This window comes from Rhizophagus irregularis, chromosome 13 (assembly GCF_026210795.1).
Source record: "Rhizophagus irregularis chromosome 13, complete sequence".
NCBI lineage: Eukaryota > Fungi > Glomeromycota > Glomeromycetes > Glomerales > Glomeraceae > Rhizophagus > Rhizophagus irregularis.
The window spans coordinates 3,933,759-3,953,119 of record NC_089441.1 but is presented as its reverse complement, the minus strand read 5'-3'; the positions used below and the strand labels follow the sequence as shown (position 1 = coordinate 3,953,119).

The 19,361-nt window shown below is 28.7% G+C and overlaps 1 protein-coding gene across 1 annotated transcript; it reads left to right on the top strand.

Annotated features, from left to right (window-relative positions):
• Positions 1–10,277: 10,277 nt before the first annotated feature.
• OCT59_005483 (glutamate synthase [NADH]) lies at positions 10,278–17,393 on the top strand (the record flags this gene model as incomplete). The annotated part of the gene is made up of 8 exons (XM_025322975.2): positions 10,278–11,858; positions 11,943–13,238; positions 13,319–13,478; positions 13,572–16,040; positions 16,133–16,249; positions 16,341–16,400; positions 16,480–16,904; positions 16,997–17,393. The coding sequence occupies 8 exons, from the start codon at positions 10,278–10,280 to the stop codon at positions 17,183–17,185; spliced, it is 6,297 nt and encodes a 2,098-aa protein (XP_025164842.1). The 3' UTR covers positions 17,186–17,393.
• Positions 17,394–19,361: the final 1,968 nt, after the last annotated feature.

Sequence of the window (19,361 nt, the reverse complement as noted above, 5' to 3'; positions counted from 1 at the left end):
TCTTCAAGCAAAAAATCCCTTGTTTATCAATTTTTTACTTATAAGTCTTCAAGATATTATTGCAATTATTGTCCTAGTAAGAGTTTTTCAGACAAATTAACTTCTACGTTATGGCATCATGTGAATAATCACCATTCAAAAATTGTTGCTGAAACTCAAAAACAAGAAGAAAAAATCGGTGAAATGGATAAGTTCGTAATTTCTAATTAAAAAGAAAATGTAAGTTTAATATTTATTTAATTTTTTTTTTTTTTTTTATGTTTTAGGAGACATCAGCATAGCCGGCTTACTTGGAGGGAGCATTACAACACCAGTTGCAGTAATACACTCCTACCGTAGAGCAACAGATAACCAAGCAACCTACTTTAATTATTTAGAAGTAACCGGATGTTCATCCCCCCTATTCCCTATATACCACACTGGAAAGACGACCCAAGTTTATACCTACACAAGGATGGGTATCGAGTAAAGGCGATTTCTGACACAGTTATGCTACCTATTAGCACCTGGCAGAAGTAAGCAACCACCTATGTACAGCAGATATAATGAAGCAGACATCTACATGATGGTTAGCTTAAAGATACTGCAATACTAAGACTACTAATATGGCCTCACTCAAAGCCCACTACAGGCCACGATTACTATACCAGCTGACCATAGTTGTAAATCTCTCGGTAGTATAGCAGTGACTACTAGGACAGTAAACTACTAAGGGTACTGGGATCACCCCTTTATTATAAGTAACCAACCCAGTTACTCAAAGATCACCCATCAGTACGTCAAATTCACTGAGGAATCGAACCTCACCTTAGAACCTTATATACCTGTAAGTCTACGAACGTCTCCAATCAGCCTAAACCTATTAGAAGGTAAACTACTGCTAAGACATTGCACTTAAGACTTTACTATCTATGAAGACCATCTAGTGTAGTAAATCCCCACAGTAAAGTTTACCACACCCTTAGTGGTATTGTAGAGTGACCACCAAGACAAGAGTTCACCCAGATGATATGCAAGCAGTGACCATTCAGACAGGACAATAGGCTTTCCGTGGCGCATGTAAGAACGCTAGGAGGACACCATGACCCTTTGTTAAAATATGCCTCTGACCGTATATACTAATTCACCATGATGCAGTCCAGCCTACACTAATCCCTGTACCTTCACACTATTGGTAGTAGTGTTTGCAGTAAAATTCTTTTAATTTCTGTGATCGGCGGAATCAAACCTGCTGGCCTCCTTGCCATCTCAGGGCTTCACGAGGGGACTTATGGACTAACTAATGAGCCAAGGGTGATCAACCCCCTTTTTTTAATATTTATTTAATACCATATTAAAGATCCTTATTATTAATATATCAATATAATTATATCATTTTTTTTAGTTTAGCCAAAAAGGATATAGAAAAAGATTGATTCGTTAGGTAGTTATTAATGATCAACTATTTAATGTGACTGAAAATAAGGAATTTCAAAACATGATGACATTTATTCAACCAGGCATGCACATTCCCTTTGCTGATACTGTACGACGAGATTTAGATGAAAACTTTAAAACTGCAAAAAATGTATTTAGACAATAACTGCAGGTTAATAACTAATATTTATATGTAATAATTTTATATTATATGGGTATTAAATCAATCCAAATTAAAACTGAACAATAGGAAGTATCCGGTCACTTATCTTTTACAGTGGATGCTTGGAATGAACAAAACAGAATTCCATTCCTTAAGATAAGTGTTCGCTAGATAAATGACAAATGGAAATTAAAATGTATTACATTGGATTTTTGTATTTTATCAGGATCTTATACTGGAGCTAATTTATCACAAAGATTTTTAGAAGTCCTTCAAGAGTTTGGTATAACAACAAAAGTAAATGTTTAATTTATTTAATTGTTTATTTACAATTTATGTTTTTTTCATAATTAACTAATAACTGTTTATTCTTTATTGTATATAGATTTTAGCAATTGGATATGACAATGCTTCCAACATGGATGTGATGCTAGAAAACATTTGCAGTCTTTAAAATTACAAAATATAACATTTGATTCAAATAATCATCGCGTCTGATGCCTTGCGCATATTATAAATTTAGGCGTAAAAAAATTAATAGATCATCTTTACGTGACTAATAAAATATTATATGAAGATAAAAATACCTTTGAAGTATCTGAAGATAATGATGATAATTTGAAAAATGCTATATATAAAGTAATAAATATTGTTGTAAAAATACCAATTTTATAATTGCTAATTGTTTAATTTAATAAATTCAAAGTTTCGCAAGGTTATAATAAAAATTAGAGCATCTTCACAGCACCGAGAAAAGCTTAAACAATAATGTATCGCTGCTAATATTAAACCACTTAAACTTATCCCAGATGTGTTAACGTGATGGAATTCGACTGATGATATGATAACATATGCATTGGAATTAAAACAAGTAACATTAGTTTTATTATTTAAATTTTTTTAAAAAATTATTAAATTTCTAATTAATAATTAATTATAAGTACATGAGATATTGCAGGTTAATTATTTATTGATTAATAATATATATGAAAAATAATAAAAAAAAATATTTTCAAGAAATTAAATTTTTTTTATCTTTTTATTCATAGTATTTTAAAAAATCTTAATTTTAGTACTGGACATGATATCCAACATTATCGTATACTTTGTTCTCATATCGAACTATTTGCTAGATAAGGCTTGAAGACGAATATAATAAAAAGGAAAGTGAAAAAGGTGAAAAGAATGAAGTTGTAGTAGCATTAAATGAATTAATTGAAAAAATAAAACGATATTATACGTTAACAGGTGCATTAGTTTATACAGTAGCGACGGGCAAGTTTATCGTTATCATTATGTCTAATTTTTATGATATTTAAATATTAAATTTATTTCTTATAAGGCCAAGAAATAAATTTAAATTTATTCTATGACCATGGGTGGGGGCGGGTGTATATATGTTACGAAAAGATAAAAAAATTTATTTTATTTGGTTATGTGATTTTGGTTTTGACCAATCATAATCATAAAAAAATAATTTTTTTTTTCACCTGGTAACCTGGACAAAAAATTTATTAAATCAACCAATCATCATCTAGGAATCAGCTAAATTTTTTTTTGAAAATAAATTTTTTTTCCAGGCGGCCAGGTCAAATTTAGCAATTTTTTTTCATGAGAAACGAATAATTTTATTTTTTTGGCCTAATTTATAACAAATAGTGATGGATCCTTGCCTTAAACTTCAATATTATAGGAATAATAAATGGGAGGAATCCTTTATTCAAAAAGCTAAAAAACAAGTTGTTGAATTATGAAAGTCAACGTATAAAGTAAATAGTGCAGATAATGAAGAATCACATGATGATGATGATGAAATTTTTGGTCATATATTTAAGAAACGGAAATTAAATCATGATGAATTAAGTATATACTTGAATGAAAAAACAATTTCTGGAAAAACAGATATTCTTGCGTGGTGGAAGGTATATAAATAATATTATTTATTATATTATTATTTTATATTATTAATATTATTAAATTAATTTTTTATAGGTGCATGAAGTGAAGTACCTGAATTTGTCTAAAATGGCATGTGACTACTTATCTATTCCAGGTTAATATATATATATCAAAATAGTAAATTACCAATAAACTATTATGAATTATTTTATTTATATAATTTATTATTTTTATAGTTACTAGTGCACCCATAAAGCAAATTTTTTTAGGATGCACTAATTTAGTTGTCCAAAAATGATGTAGTCTTAAAGATGAAACAATTCAAAAAGTAATGTGTTTTAAAGGATGGTGGAAATCGGGTTTTGGTGAAATAATTGTTATAAATGATTAAAATTATATCTATTATTAGTTTAACTATTAAATATTAAATTTTAAATAATAAATAATAAAATAAACAATATTTTATATCAAATTTTAGTAATTTAAAATTAAGCCAGCTCGAGCTATTTAAGCTAGGCTTATTATTGACTCGAGCTTTTTGAACTAACTTATTACTGGCTTGAGCTTTTTGAGCTGAGCCTATTACTGGCTTGAGTTCTTTTCAAGTTAGCTCGTGAACCACTAAGCCAATTTAATCATGGCTCAGTTCAGCTCAACTTGAAAAGCTCAAGCCAGCTCACAAGCCAGCTCGGCTTATGCAGAGCTTTAAAGAGAAGTCTTTTTAAATGCAAAAAAAATAATAAGTAAAAATAAGAGAATACAAAAAATAACATAATTAAATTATAAAATTAGTTTATTTAATTATAATTACGTTATAGATATATATAGTTAAGTTATTTAATTATAACTAAATTATTTCAGTTATAATTAAGCTATTTAGTTATAGTTAAGTTATTATATAATCAAATAATCTAATCTAAACCATTTATGACTAAATAACATAATTATATTATTTAGTTATAAATGGTTTAATTATTATTTTGGTTAATAATTATTTATTTCATATTATTATATATTAGTTAATAATAAAATTATTGAATAGTAATAGAAATTTATTTAAGTAATTTTATTAAACTATTAATATTATTGTTGAATAATTTAAATTTAACAATATAAATATTTAATTAAGTAAAAATAACTGGTTATTATAATAAAAAAAAAATAGTTTATTCATTTTATTGAATATTGAGTTTATTTTATTATTATATACAGTATATAAATTAAGTATTTGTACAATACAGTTATTGGATAGGAATATTACTATTACCAAACTGGAAAGTGGGTTGGATGATACTTTAACATCCCCATCCAATAATTGATATATTCATTTTTCAGGCAAAGTCACGTGAAATAATTGATCACATGACCATATATCGTAGTTCTATTCAACTAATGTCTTCTAGAAGAAACTTTGATATAATAATATTTATAGAACAAAAGAAAGAAGTAATTCATGTATAATATTTTAAAATTTGCCAAAATATTACAATATCAAGCTGATTGATTAATAATACCATTAATGATAACTTATCTGTGATATACCCATTTATTTCATTTATTTCATAGTCCAGAATTTTAATTTTCATATTTTTAACTAGAGTTGTTTTCGAAAATATGGGCTAGTTAATTTTAAACCTCGGGCAAAATAACCAAATACAAAATATGCGATGCAATTTGGGTATAGTGTAAAATAATATTATGAGAAAGAAAGGTTAAAATAAAAGTAGTAAAAACGATCATCATTACTAGATTCGCAATGGTAAAAATAATTAGATACGGCAAAATTGGGCGAAATTCGAGGGCGAAAATTTTTCATTTCGTATATACCTTGTATGAATTCGGATTTAATTATGGGTGTAACAAAAATTTACATCGTTCCTTATTTCGCCTATCGCTCACTTTACGCCGGCATTAGCATTTTTATGGATCGACAGATTATTTAACCTTTTGAGGTTAGGATAATATAACACATTACGGTCAAATGAACTGGTGACGCGATTTAATGTTCATTGAAAGATATGTAAAAAAATGGTAAATGTTTGATATTCATGTGAAGGGAGTAAGTTCGTATCGTACTGTTCCATTATCACATGACATTATGGTATGTGCTGAAGGTTTGATTAATATCTTTTGAAGCTGTTAACCTTATAACAGATAATACTCCAGTATAATTATGAGCATTTACTTTCTTCCGGTATAGGTGTATAGAACCCCTGAAATTTCGCAATAGATAATAATCTGGAGTTAACGGTAATAATAACAAAGTATTATATTTACTTATATCGATTGCTTTAAGTGGTTCATACAGAATAAGTAGTAAAGGTTAGCTGAATTAAACTATCTTGTAGTATCGTCAATGTCAATTAACGAAATCGTAACATAATCTAATTAAAATATGATTAGAAAGAAAGAATTCAATTACGTGATAACGATTTTTAATTATGTAATTAAAGCGAATACATTGTTCTAAAGTTTAGAATTAAGGGGGTAAGTAATCAATTGTACATCATTTAAGGAAATGTTTCGGCTTTAACGCATTTTCAACGCGATCTACGAGTTATCACGTGAATATATGCTAGAAAACTTTATTATTAGGGGTTAGTTAAATGTTTTAATTTGAAATTTTTGCGGAGTAAATTTAGATCACGAGATTAAAAATTTCGGGGAATGTCCATATTTAAAACTTTGTACGAATTATAATAAAGGGTAAAAATGATTCAAATTGGGTTAACTAACCCTATGATTTCATTTATGCATACACAAAATGAAAAAAAAGAAATGGATCGAGCGTGAATGTCTTAAAAATAATTTTTTTTTTTTTTGATGCACCAATGATAAATTATTTTATTATTAATTCATTGAATAATCATATTATTATTTATATAACATACATAAACACACATATATTTAATATAAGTATATATATATATATATATGTACAGTTATATAGGAATTTCACAAACGGTCTTTTTTTGAAATTTACGATAATACTTACTAAGGTATAAATATTTGAAAGTTTCTTAAAATGGAATAGATCACAAATGATCTCTTTTTTATTGATCTGCCACAAAAAGAAAAAAGAAGTTTATCCTAATCTCGTGTTTATTACATAAAAAAATATGACGCAAGTAACTAAACTTATTTTAAAGTTTCACAATCAGTGGGAACTCTGAGTAAGTTCAGGGTTAAAAAAATTTTTATTTTACAATATTTACTTTTATGGGCTTATCAAAAACGTGGGGAAATAGTGATTATTATCATTATTATTATTTATACATACGATAATGCCTGCTGCGCCATCTACCGATACCAAAGTTTTTTTTAAATGAACTTTTTTATTCTTTAACACTTGATATTTAAATTTTTGTGGCTGGTTTACTATCTATTTGTGTTTCTTCTTGTTTTTTTTCCGTTTCTCTCCGGTTTCTTGGGGAATTACCTTTTTTTGAACCATTGTATCTTTGTATCCTTTGTATCTATGTATCTTATCTATGTTGTACCGTTTTATTATTTTATCTTAGAGGTACAATATACCATCAAATACGATAACTTTTTTAAGGAATTAGACATAATAAATATATACTAATTTTCAGGAAAAACGCGAGGTGATGGCGGGAATTCCGATATATAAATGATATAAATGTCATTACGATATTACGTCATGTGTCACTACTCATTAACGCGTGTGAATGAGAGAGTAAACGTATAAAGTACAGTATATATATATGCATTGATAAAGATAAGAATTGTACGTTTCTTTTTTTTTACCAAAATTAACAAATTTATGAATTTAACCTTTCAATAAATATAATAAACAGCTTCATTTTTTTCGTGGTGAATCAATAATCTTAATTTGGTAAATTTGGTAAATCCGGTAAATTAGAAAAAAAGGGGAAAAGTCTTTATTTCATTTAAATGTGTTACATTACGTTAGGATTGTTTATTTGAAAGAAAAAAAAAAAATCAATCTTTGTGAGATTTTTTTTTTCAATAATAATCATTAATCTTTTTTCATTTATTTCTTGCCACAAACAGGTATTTTATTAAAAAAGATATGAGATAAGACTTACTATTAATGGCAAACCATTTTCTTCTTTTAATATATATTGTTTATGTTGATGATGCAAGATGTTCATACCAATATGTTACACGCATTTAAGGCATACATCTTCAAAAAAAAAATATCACAAGTATTTCGCAAATATTTTTTCATTGTCATTATCGATTATTTGATTTTACTTTCGATTCTTATTTTATAAAAAAGTTTTGGTTTCTTTTAATAATATTATATGCAAATAAATCGATAATGCACATTGAACGGGAACTTTATTAACTATTTTAACTTTTATGGTAGATCTATTTAGATCTAATCTTTAGATATTGATCTTTTGCGATAAAAAAAAGAAATTAAGTGAAATTAAATAACAAAGACGCACGCACAAAAAAAATAAAAAAAAATAGTATAATCAATTATTGTTTAATTTGCTTCAGATTGTAATAAAAAAAAAAGGAGTTAATTGTGAAAATTTCCGCTTGTTTTTCATTTTCTTTCATTAATGTCTAATAATGGAAAGTAATTATTTGGGGTAAGTTGAACAAAGAAAAAACTATGGGTAGTTTTTTTTTTATTTTATATTATTAATTAATATATAATTTAATATAATAATAATAATAATAATATAATAATAATAATTAATAATAATAAATAACGTTATAATAATAAAATGTTACCTTATATTATTATGTACCAAATTTCTGGGAAAATTTATACCCAAGAAAGTTAAATGGTGTTATCTTATCCATTTATCAAATTATCCATCTATAAATTTTTTACAATGTTTACAAAATCCATTTTTTTTTTTCATGTAATGGTTGGTCATTTGATACTTTTGCATGCACGCATCAATCCGAACAAGACCTCACAGTTTAAATGTTATGTCGATCTACATGCGGGAATTCAGTAACCCAAAGATCAAATGACCCGTCAATAATCCGCAGAAATTTCTCAAATCATTGCATATTTGATCTTATGACCTGTTTGTGAGACGAGATTGAAGATTTTTTCCTAAGATAAAAAAAATGTTAAATGAATTGAATTAATTAATTGAATTATATTAATTATATTTTAATATCGTTTATTATTATTATTATTCAAGAAATTTCTTTATAAATTTCTTTTCCTTTTTTTTTTTTAAAAAAAAAAAAAAAAAAATATCATGAGATTTTCTGTAATAATCTTTTCATTTTAAGATTTGTTACTCGTGTAAAATTTTCTTTCTCGGTCATCACCATTTGGGATGCCTCGGAAGAAAACGGAACCTTAATGTATTCGTACGGTAGTACTAAGATGTTCCGACAATATAACAATATAATGAAACGATTATGAACAAAATGAAAGAGATGAAAGAATTGAACGTCGGATACTAGCCTCAAGTTGTATCGGCGTTATCAAATTGTGTAATGAAAGACAGAGATAATCTAGTATAAATAATTGATATTTTACCGAGTTAAAAATTGTTTTATTTGTAAAAAAATGCATGCAATGTCGATGATTAAAATATATATCTGATAAATTATTTATTTTATTTCTTATATATTTTGATAGATAAGCTTAACTAATATAATTGGATAAGGTTTCACATGTAATTTCATTAAAAAGAAAATTGATTTTCTATCAAAATTATTACTTGTATGAGGTTTTTTTTTATCAAATCTAATTTGTGATTGACAGATATCTAATTATTATAGGTTAGACTAATATAACATAATCATACGGCTAATTAGAAAATAATAATAATAATTTCTATTACCATTTTTTTTTTATTATCTATATATATCTCTATATATATCATTATATATCGTTAGTTCCCTTCTCTTCAGTTTATTATTATTTTAGTATTTTATTTTTTTTTTTATTTATTTTTATTTTATTTATTATATATATATACGAGTAATTGATTTTATGATAAGATAAGGAAATAAAACTACTTGATTTTTTTTATTTATTTGTTTTTCAAAAAAAAAAAAATCCAAGCCCCTCCAAAAAAATTCGGAAATTCCCGTCTTCAGCCAAATTTTATAACGTAAATTTTCCGAAATCGGTTTTTTTATGAATGATTTTTTTTTTTAATAATCGATCAACATCTATATTATAAAAAAAAAAAATCATCGATCTATAAAAACGGGCATAAAAAATTCTCATTTTTTTCCTTCACTTCTCCCTCTTTTTTTTTCATTTTATATTGTTTTCATTTTATTTTTTTTTTCCTTTAGTTTTTTGCTCGTCTTCAATCATTGGTGACGACTCTCATACAAAAAAAAAAATATATATATATATATAATATATTTTAATTTGAGAGGGAGTAAATTTTATTTTTTTTTTTAATTTGTAATCTGTAATTTTTTTTTCTTTCATCTCTCTTTTTTTTTTACGTATAATCAATTAATTCTATTATTACAGCAAAAAAAAAAATTGTTCCTTACAATCATTATCAACGATATATTATTCCTCAAAAAGAGAAAATAAAAAAAAATCTTAATTAGATTATTTGTAGTTATAAATTATTTTAGTGTAAAAAAAAATCAAAAAAAAAACAACCCGTTTTTCATAATACTCTCAATACTGTATATATAAAAATAAAAAAAAAAGTTATATATATATAATATATATATATATATAATCAATTGGTTTTCCCCCTCTCCCCTTTCAAAAAAAAAAAAGTAGCATAGTTATAAAAATTCATTTTATTTTTTATTTTATTATTTCAATTTCTTCTTTTTTTCTCTCTCTTAAATAATTATGGTATCTATCGTCGAACTTGAACAAAATAATAATCAACAAAAGCATCAAGAAGAAGAATATCAAGAGAATATTAAAGAACCTGTTAATACATCTTGGGCTAATACTATCCCTCCTAAACAAGCCCTTTACAATCCTGATTATGAAAAAGATGCTTGCGGTGTCGGTTTCATCGTGCACATTAAAGGTGCTCCATCTTATAAAATTCTTAGCGATGCTAGAGGTATTCTCTGTAACATGACTCATAGAGGTGCCGTTGGTGCCGATGCTAGAGATGGTGATGGTGCTGGTATTATGACTGGAATACCTCATGAATTTTTTCTTCAAGAATGTGCAAGATTAGATATACAATTACCTCCACAAGGTCAATACGCTGTTGGTAACGTGTTTTTTAAACCCGAACCTGCCGTTATGGAAGATAGTAAAAAAACTTTTGAACAGATCGCTAAAAGTTTAAATTTAAAAGTTTTGGGTTGGCGTGAAGTTCCAAAAGATAATTCTATACTCGGTCCTGCCGCAAAATCACGTGAACCAATGATTTTACAACCTTTCGTTGTTTTAAAAGATTCTACCAATAATTTTGATGAAACTTATTTTGCTCGTCAACTTTACGTTCTTAGGAAACAAGCCACTCACACAATCACTGTAAAGAGATGGTTTTATATTTGTTCTTTATCAAACAAAAATATTGTTTATAAAGGTCAATTAAGTCCTGTACAAGTTTATAATTATTTTCATGATTTGAATAATGTTGCTTATAAAACTCATTTTTCTTTGGTTCATTCTCGTTTCTCTACAAATACTTTTCCTTCTTGGGATCGTTCTCAACCTATGAGATGGGCTGCTCATAATGGTGAAATTAATACTTTACGTGGTAATAAAAATTGGATGAGAGCTCGTGAAGGAATAATGAAATCTGATTTATTCGGTTCTGAATTAGAACAATTATATCCTATTATTGAAGAAGGTGGTTCGGATTCTGCCGCTTTTGATAATGTTTTAGAATTACTTGTTATTAATGGGGTTTTAACTTTACCTCAAGCTGTTATGATGATGATTCCTGAAGCTTGGCAAAATAATCCTTTAATGGAACCTGAAAAACGTGCTTTTTATCAATGGGCTGCTTGTTTAATGGAACCTTGGGATGGTCCTGCTTTATTCACTTTTAGTGATGGTCGTTATTGTGGTGCAAGTTTGGATCGTAATGGTTTACGTCCATGTCGTTTTTATATTACAAGTGATGATTTAATGATTTGTGCTTCAGAAGTTGGTACAATATTTATTGAACCTGAACGTATCGTACAAAAAGGTCGTTTACAACCTGGTAAAATGTTGTTGGTAGATACTGAAGAAGGTCGTGTAGTAGATGATCGTGAATTAAAATTAGCAACTGCAAGTCGTGAAAATTTTCATTCTTGGATTGAAAAACAAATAATTACTCTTGATAGTGTTATTGAAAAAGTTAAAATGACTGGAAATGGTATTTCTGTAGAATTGGATAATACAAGTATCTCTGAAGATCCAAGATTACGTGCTTTCGGTTATACTATCGAACAATTAAATTTACTCGTCTTACCAATGGTATGTATATATATATAAATAAATATTTATATTTAATTTTGTCATAATATATATTAAAAACATCTTTTTTTTTATTTTGTTTAGACAAAAGATGGAAAAGAAGCTCTTGGTTCTATGGGAAATGATGCACCTTTGGCCTGTCTTTCAAATCAACCACGTTTAATTTATGATTATTTCCGTCAACTTTTCGCTCAAGTTACAAATCCTCCAATTGATCCAATTCGTGAAGAAATTGTCATGTCATTAGAATGTTATGTTGGACCTGAAGGAAATATATTAGAAATTAATGAACAACAAACTCATAGACTTGCTTTACCTTCTCCTATATTATCAATTGATGAATTAAATGCCATCAAACGAATGGAAAAAGTGGAATCAAATTGGAGTGTTTGTACTATTGATATTACTTTTTCAAAGAGTGAAGGAGTTAGTGGATATTTATTAGCTTTAGAGCGTGTTTGTGCTGAAGTTTCTCAAGCTATTCAAGAAGGTTTTAAAGTTGTAGTTCTTTCAGATGCTGCTGTTAATCCTGAAAATGTCTCGATTTCTTCATTAATTGCCGTAGGAGGTGTACATCATTATCTTGTTCGTAACAAACAACGTTCAAAGATTGCTCTTATTATTGAAACTGCTGAAGCAAGAGAAGTTCATCATGTTTGCGTACTTTTAGGTTATGGTGCTGATGCTATTTGTCCTTATTTGGCAATGGAAGCTATATTGAAACTCAAACGTGAAAATGCAATTAGTGGTGATTTATCGAATGATAAAATTATTCATAATTATAAGACAGCCATAAATAATGGTATCTTAAAAGTCATGTCAAAAATGGGAATTTCCACATTACAAAGTTACAAAGGTGCTCAAATTTTTGAAGCTTTGGGTCTCGACGAAAGTGTCATCGCTCGATGCTTTGCAGGTACAGCTTCTAGGATAAAAGGAACAACATTCGACATTTTAGCTACGGATGCACTCTCATTCCATGAACGTGGTTATCCAACACGAGACACAATTGTTCCACCAGGTTTACCAGAATCTGGAGAATATCATTGGCGTGATGGTGGTGAAGCTCATGTTAATGATCCTACTGGTGTTGCTAGTTTACAAGATGCTGTTCGTACAAAAAATCAATCTTCTTATGATAAATATGCAAGTAATGCTTATGAACAAATTAAAAGCTGTACTTTACGTGGTCTTTTAGATTTCGATTTTGACCATTCTAAATCAATTCCTTTGGAAAAAGTTGAACCTTGGACAGAAATTGTTAAACGTTTTTGTACTGGTGCAATGTCATATGGTTCTATCTCAATGGAGTCTCATTCAACTTTAGCTATTGCAATGAATAGATTAGGAGGAAAATCAAATACTGGCGAGGGTGGTGAGGTTAGTATTTGTGTAGAAATTGTTATTCCTCGTATCCAGTTTTTTTTTTTTAAATCTAATAATTATTATTATTATTTTAGGATCCTGAACGTTCAAATGTACTACCTAACGGAGATTCTATGCGAAGTGCTATCAAACAAGTAGCTTCTGGACGCTTTGGTGTAACTTCTTTCTACCTTTCTGATTCAGATGAACTTCAAATTAAAATGGCTCAAGGTGCCAAACCTGGTGAAGGAGGAGGTAAATTAATATAATATTAATATATGTATATATGAAATTATCTCAGAATTTTTGAAAACGTGAATTTAAATATTTTGTCATTTTGTTCTTTAGAATTACCTGGTCATAAAGTTTCCGAGAATATTGGAAAAACAAGAAAATCAACTCCTGGTGTTGGTTTGATTTCTCCACCACCACATCACGATATCTACTCAATTGAAGATTTGAAACAATTGATTTATGATCTTAAGTGTTCTAATCCTCGAGCTCGCGTATCTGTAAAATTAGTTTCGGAAGTTGGTGTTGGTATCGTTGCTTCCGGTGTTGCAAAAGCAAAAGCTGATCATATTTTAATTTCTGGTCATGATGGTGGTACTGGTGCTTCACGTTGGACGGGTATCAAATATGCTGGTCTTCCTTGGGAATTAGGTCTTGCAGAAACACATCAAACTTTAGTTTTAAATGATTTACGTGGACGTGTAGTTGTTCAAACCGACGGACAAATCAGAACAGGACGTGATGTTGCCATAGCTTGTTTACTAGGTGCTGAAGAATGGGGTTTTGCTACTACACCTTTAATTGCAACTGGTTGTATTATGATGAGAAAATGTCATTTGAACACTTGCCCTGTTGGTATTGCTACTCAAGATCCTGAATTACGCAAAAAATTCGAAGGAAAACCAGAACACGTAGTAAATTTCTTTTATTACGTTGCTGAAGAATGTCGTCAAATTATGGCAAAACTTGGTTTCCGAACAATCAATGAAATGGTTGGCCGAACTGATAAACTTAAAATTAATGAAACTGTTAGAAATACAAACGCAAAAACTGCAAATATCGACCTTACACCAATTTTAACTCCAGCATTCACTTTACGTCCTGGTGTTGTAACTTGCAATACGGATAAACAAGATCACAAACTTTATGTTCGTTTGGATAATAAACTTATTGACGAATCCGATTTAGCATTAACAAAGAGAAAACCTGTAAAAATCAGTTGTAATATCGTCAATACTGATCGTGCTCTTGGTACAACTTTATCATATCATATTTCAAGAATATTTGGAGAGGCTGGATTACCTGATGATACAATTCACGTCAACATAAAAGGATCCGCAGGTCAATCATTTGGTGCCTTCTTGGCTTCTGGTGTTACTCTTGAATTAGAAGGTGATGCAAATGATTATGTAGGAAAAGGTCTTTCAGGAGGTCGTATAATAGTTTACCCACCAAGATCCTCAACTTTCAAATCTGAAGAAAATATTATTGTTGGTAATGTATGTTTATATGGTGCCACAGGTGGTGTTGCATTCTTCCGTGGTATAGCAGCTGAACGTTTCTGTGTACGTAACTCTGGAGCTATAGCTGTTGTTGAAGGTGTTGGTGATCACGGTTGTGAATATATGACCGGTGGACGAGTAGTTGTTTTAGGTTCAACAGGCAGAAATTTCGCCGCGGGTATGAGCGGGGGCGTAGCTTACGTCCTAGATAATGCTCAAGATTTTCGTTCAAAATGTAATACTGAAATGGTCGATTTGGAGACTGTGAATGACCATGAAGAAGTTAGCTTTTTACGTGAACTTATCAGAGATCATCATCATTTTACCAAATCTGAACTTGCGGATCGTATATTAAAAAATTTCAATCAAGTTTTACCAAAATTTGTCAAAGTTATGCCAGTTGATTACAGAGCTGTCTTGGAAAAACAAAAACTAGCATCTAAGATTAACGAAGAACAACCAGCAGAAATTCAATTAGTTGATAAAAAAGAACCATTAGTTTTAGATATTGAAGATTCAATGGTAGATGAAGAAGCTGCCAAAAAGAGATCTCAAATTGTTGACAAAGTTAGAGGTTTCATGAAATACCAAAGAAAAGTTGATAATTACAGGAATCCTAAAAGACGTGTAAAAGATTGGAAAGAAATCAATGCTCGCCTTAACGAAGCAGATCTTAAAGTTCAAGCAGCTCGTTGTATGGATTGTGGTGTACCTTTCTGTCAATCTGATACTGGTTGTCCTATTAGTAATATTATTCCAAAATGGAATGAACTCGTTTTCAGAGATCAATGGCGTGACGCTTTGAACAGATTAATGATGACAAATAATTTCCCTGAATTTACTGGTCGCGTTTGTCCTGCTCCATGTGAAGGTGCTTGTGTATTGGGAATTAATGAACCACCTGTTAGTATCAAATCTATTGAATGTGCTATTATTGACAAAGGTTTTGAAATGGGATGGATTGTTCCTCAACCACCAGTAATTCGTACCGGTAAAAAAGTTGCCGTCATAGGTTCAGGGCCAGCAGGTCTCGCCGCAGCAGATCAACTTAACAAAGCTGGACATCTTGTTACAGTATATGATCGTAACGACAGATTTGGTGGACTTTTAATGTATGGTATCCCAAATATGAAATTAGATAAAAAAATCGTACAAAGACGTATTGATCTTCTTGACGCGGAAGGAATCAAATTTGTTGCAAATGCTCATGTTGGAGTTGATGTTGATGTATCTCAAATCAAAACCGATAATGACGCCTTAGTACTAGCTACAGGTGCAACATGGCCACGTGATTTAAATATACGTAAGTATTTTTATTTTTTTTGTCAAATAAATTTTATTTAAAAAAATAATTTTTACTTATAATTATTACTTTAATATCATTATGACATGTAGCGAATAGAAACTTGGACAACATCCATTTTGCTATGGAATTTCTTCAGTTAAATACTTCAAGTTTACTTGATTCAAATTTACAAAATTCCCGTTATATAAGCGCAAAAGATAAGAATGGTATGTATTTATTTATTTTCCCATTTAATCAGTTTTATGAATTGATTATCAACCTAATAAATTTATTTTTTTTTTCCTTTCATCTTATTAGTCATAGTAATAGGTGGTGGAGATACAGGATGCGATTGTATAGGAACTTCGATACGTCATGGTAATTATTTTTTATTAAATTTATTTATTTATTTTTAAAGCTATTTCGACCTTACTAAATTATTATCGTGGTTTGTTAGGTGCCAAGTCAATTGTAAATTTCGAATTATTACCGCAACCTCCAAATACTCGTGCAGATGATAACCCATGGCCAACTTTCCCGCGTACATTTAAGGTTGATTATGGCCACGCTGAAGTTATTTCACATTACGGCAAAGACCCTAGAGAATATAATATATTATCAAAATCCTTTGTAAGTGATGGAAACGGTCGTGTCGCTGGAATAAATACCGTGAGAGTTGAATGGACAAAAGATCCAGTAACCGGAAAATGGTCAATGGGAGAAATTGAAGGATCAGAACAATTCTTCCCAGCAGATCTCATTCTTTTGGCCCTTGGTTTCTTGGGACCCGAAGAAAAATTAATAAATAGTTTGGGATTGAAAACAGACGCACGAACTAACATTGAGACACGTCAAGGCAAATATAGTACAGCTATACCAGGGGTAAGTAAATGAAGAGAATAAGAACCATTAATTTATTACATTAATTAAACATATGAACCGCTAATTAATCAAAAAATTTTTATTTTTATTAGGTTTTCGCAGCCGGTGATTGTAGGAGAGGTCAAAGTCTTATTGTATGGGGTATAAATGAGGGTCGTCAAGCTGCAAGAGAAATTGATCAATATTTAATGGGTAATACGAATTTACCCGTTACTGGTGGAATCTCAAAATTTGAAGCACCACAAGTTCATCAAGCACCATTACAAATGGCAATTCGATAATTCTTTTTTTTTCTTCTTCTTTTAAAAAAAAAAAAAAAGACATTTTCATTTATTAAAAAATTCACATTTTTTTTAATGGGGGGTTTTTTATTATTAGTTGAATAATTGATGTAAAATAGTTAGCAATGTAATTAATTTCACTTTTTATTATTTTTATTCATTAAATTTTAATAAATTAATTTACTTTTTGTTTAAATAATTAAATATACAAGTTAATTCGTACTTTTAAAATTTTATAATTTCTTATAAATTTTTGGCAAACTTACATGTTAACTGAAATGATGATTTGTAAAAATGCGTAATCTTTAACGAGATCACTCAATAGACAACAGTTTCACTAGCTTGATAACTTATCAATTAGATTATCTTTTGAATAATGAGCCAATTCGGATTAGAAGATTAGAACTTTTTAGAATCATTGATATCGCTCGATAAGATATCTTTGAATAATCAGTAATGCGGTCTATTAAGCCCATAATATTAATTGTTTTATATAATGATCATATGTTAAAAAACAAATCGTAACTACATCAGACACTTATACGGTATAAAATTTACTCTGAACTACAACCGATTTCAGCGTTAAAAAGTTTTCATCAATATATTTTAGTTGCTATTTACATTTCACATAATTAAATGCATAGTAACTATAGCGAAGTAAAAATTGAACGCAACAGAACCCCCAGATCAGATAAATATTTTATATTTAGATACATAAATTGCGGCTTCTGATATTCATTCAGCCGCTAAAGTTCCATTACCTCTCTTTATGCAAATAATCGATACACCGTTCTGTTATTAGGTTTTATTTTAGGCGTTTATTTTGTAATTTCGTAGATTTGAAATGCTACGCCAGCCCATTCAAGAAGTAACAGAACATTCAAAGTATCAAATTCATTACATTTTATAATTAGATAATTACAAAGATTTATGATGACTTTCAACAATTTTTTTAGGAAACCGGTTTGCAGATGTTAAATTTTATTTATCATATACGTTTATTGTAATTTATTGAATTATCAAAGTAAAACATGAATAAAAAACTAAGTAAAATTTTTATTTGTTACGTACGTAAGAAAAATGAATTTTATTTAATTTTAATTTCAAAGAGCTAAGCTAATAAGCTAATAATTTTTTTTTTAAATAACTAACGCCGTCGTTTAAGTTATTTTTAATATAAATTTTTTAATTTGATTTTTTTTTTTTGTATATTAAAGATGCATTTTGCATCTTTAATGACGTGGGTATATTAAATATGCATTTTGCATTTTTAATATTGATGTGGTATAAATACATACTCTAAGGTATATATATGTACCATCGCGGAATATTGGAATATACTGCCAGACAAAAGTAAATAATTTTTAGCAAATAAGTAAAAAGATAGTTTTAAACGGTCCATCTTTGTTAAACAAACCTTCATATTCCTATATTCCAAGCGATTGCCAACGATAATGTAATTTACAAAATCATTTGGCAATTTCTAGCAAATGACGTCTCAAAGCCTTATATGTGAAGGGAAATAAATTTTTAAAATATTTTTTTAGTCAAATTATCCACATTTATATATAAAAGTGAGTTAACGAAAACCAAAGAATTCCGTAAAATTTTTTTCTTACCTTTCTAGCTCTGAACGAAATTCGCGTAGAAGGGGTGGGATTAAAACCTCTGAAACTAAATTCTTTAGTAATCTTGAGGGATTAAATCCAAGGATTTTTCTCTTTTTTTTTAGTTCTTTTATATTCTCTCAGGTATTGCAAACAGTTTAAACAGTTTGAAATCGCTTTTACTTAATGAGGAAATATTAATTACGCCAATCTATTGAATCAGAAGTCTTTTTCTTGAAATCAGTAATCATATCCCCTTTTAGACCTTTCCAATAAGCAATCTGCGATAAATAATGATGTAATTTATTCAAAATAATCACACGCTAATTCTCTGGTGCATAACTATCGGATTACCATCATGGGTTAATAGCATTCTTATCACTATATCTGAGGCTTTTTATTTTTAATATACTTTATTAAAAACTTTACTATTAGAATGTATAATTTGTTAAATTATAATTATTATTGTTATTTATTAATTTATTATTTTTGATTCTAAACGTACAAATTATTTTGTTGTTTAAAAATAGTACGTATATGTGACAAATGATTCGATGAAGTAAAATGAA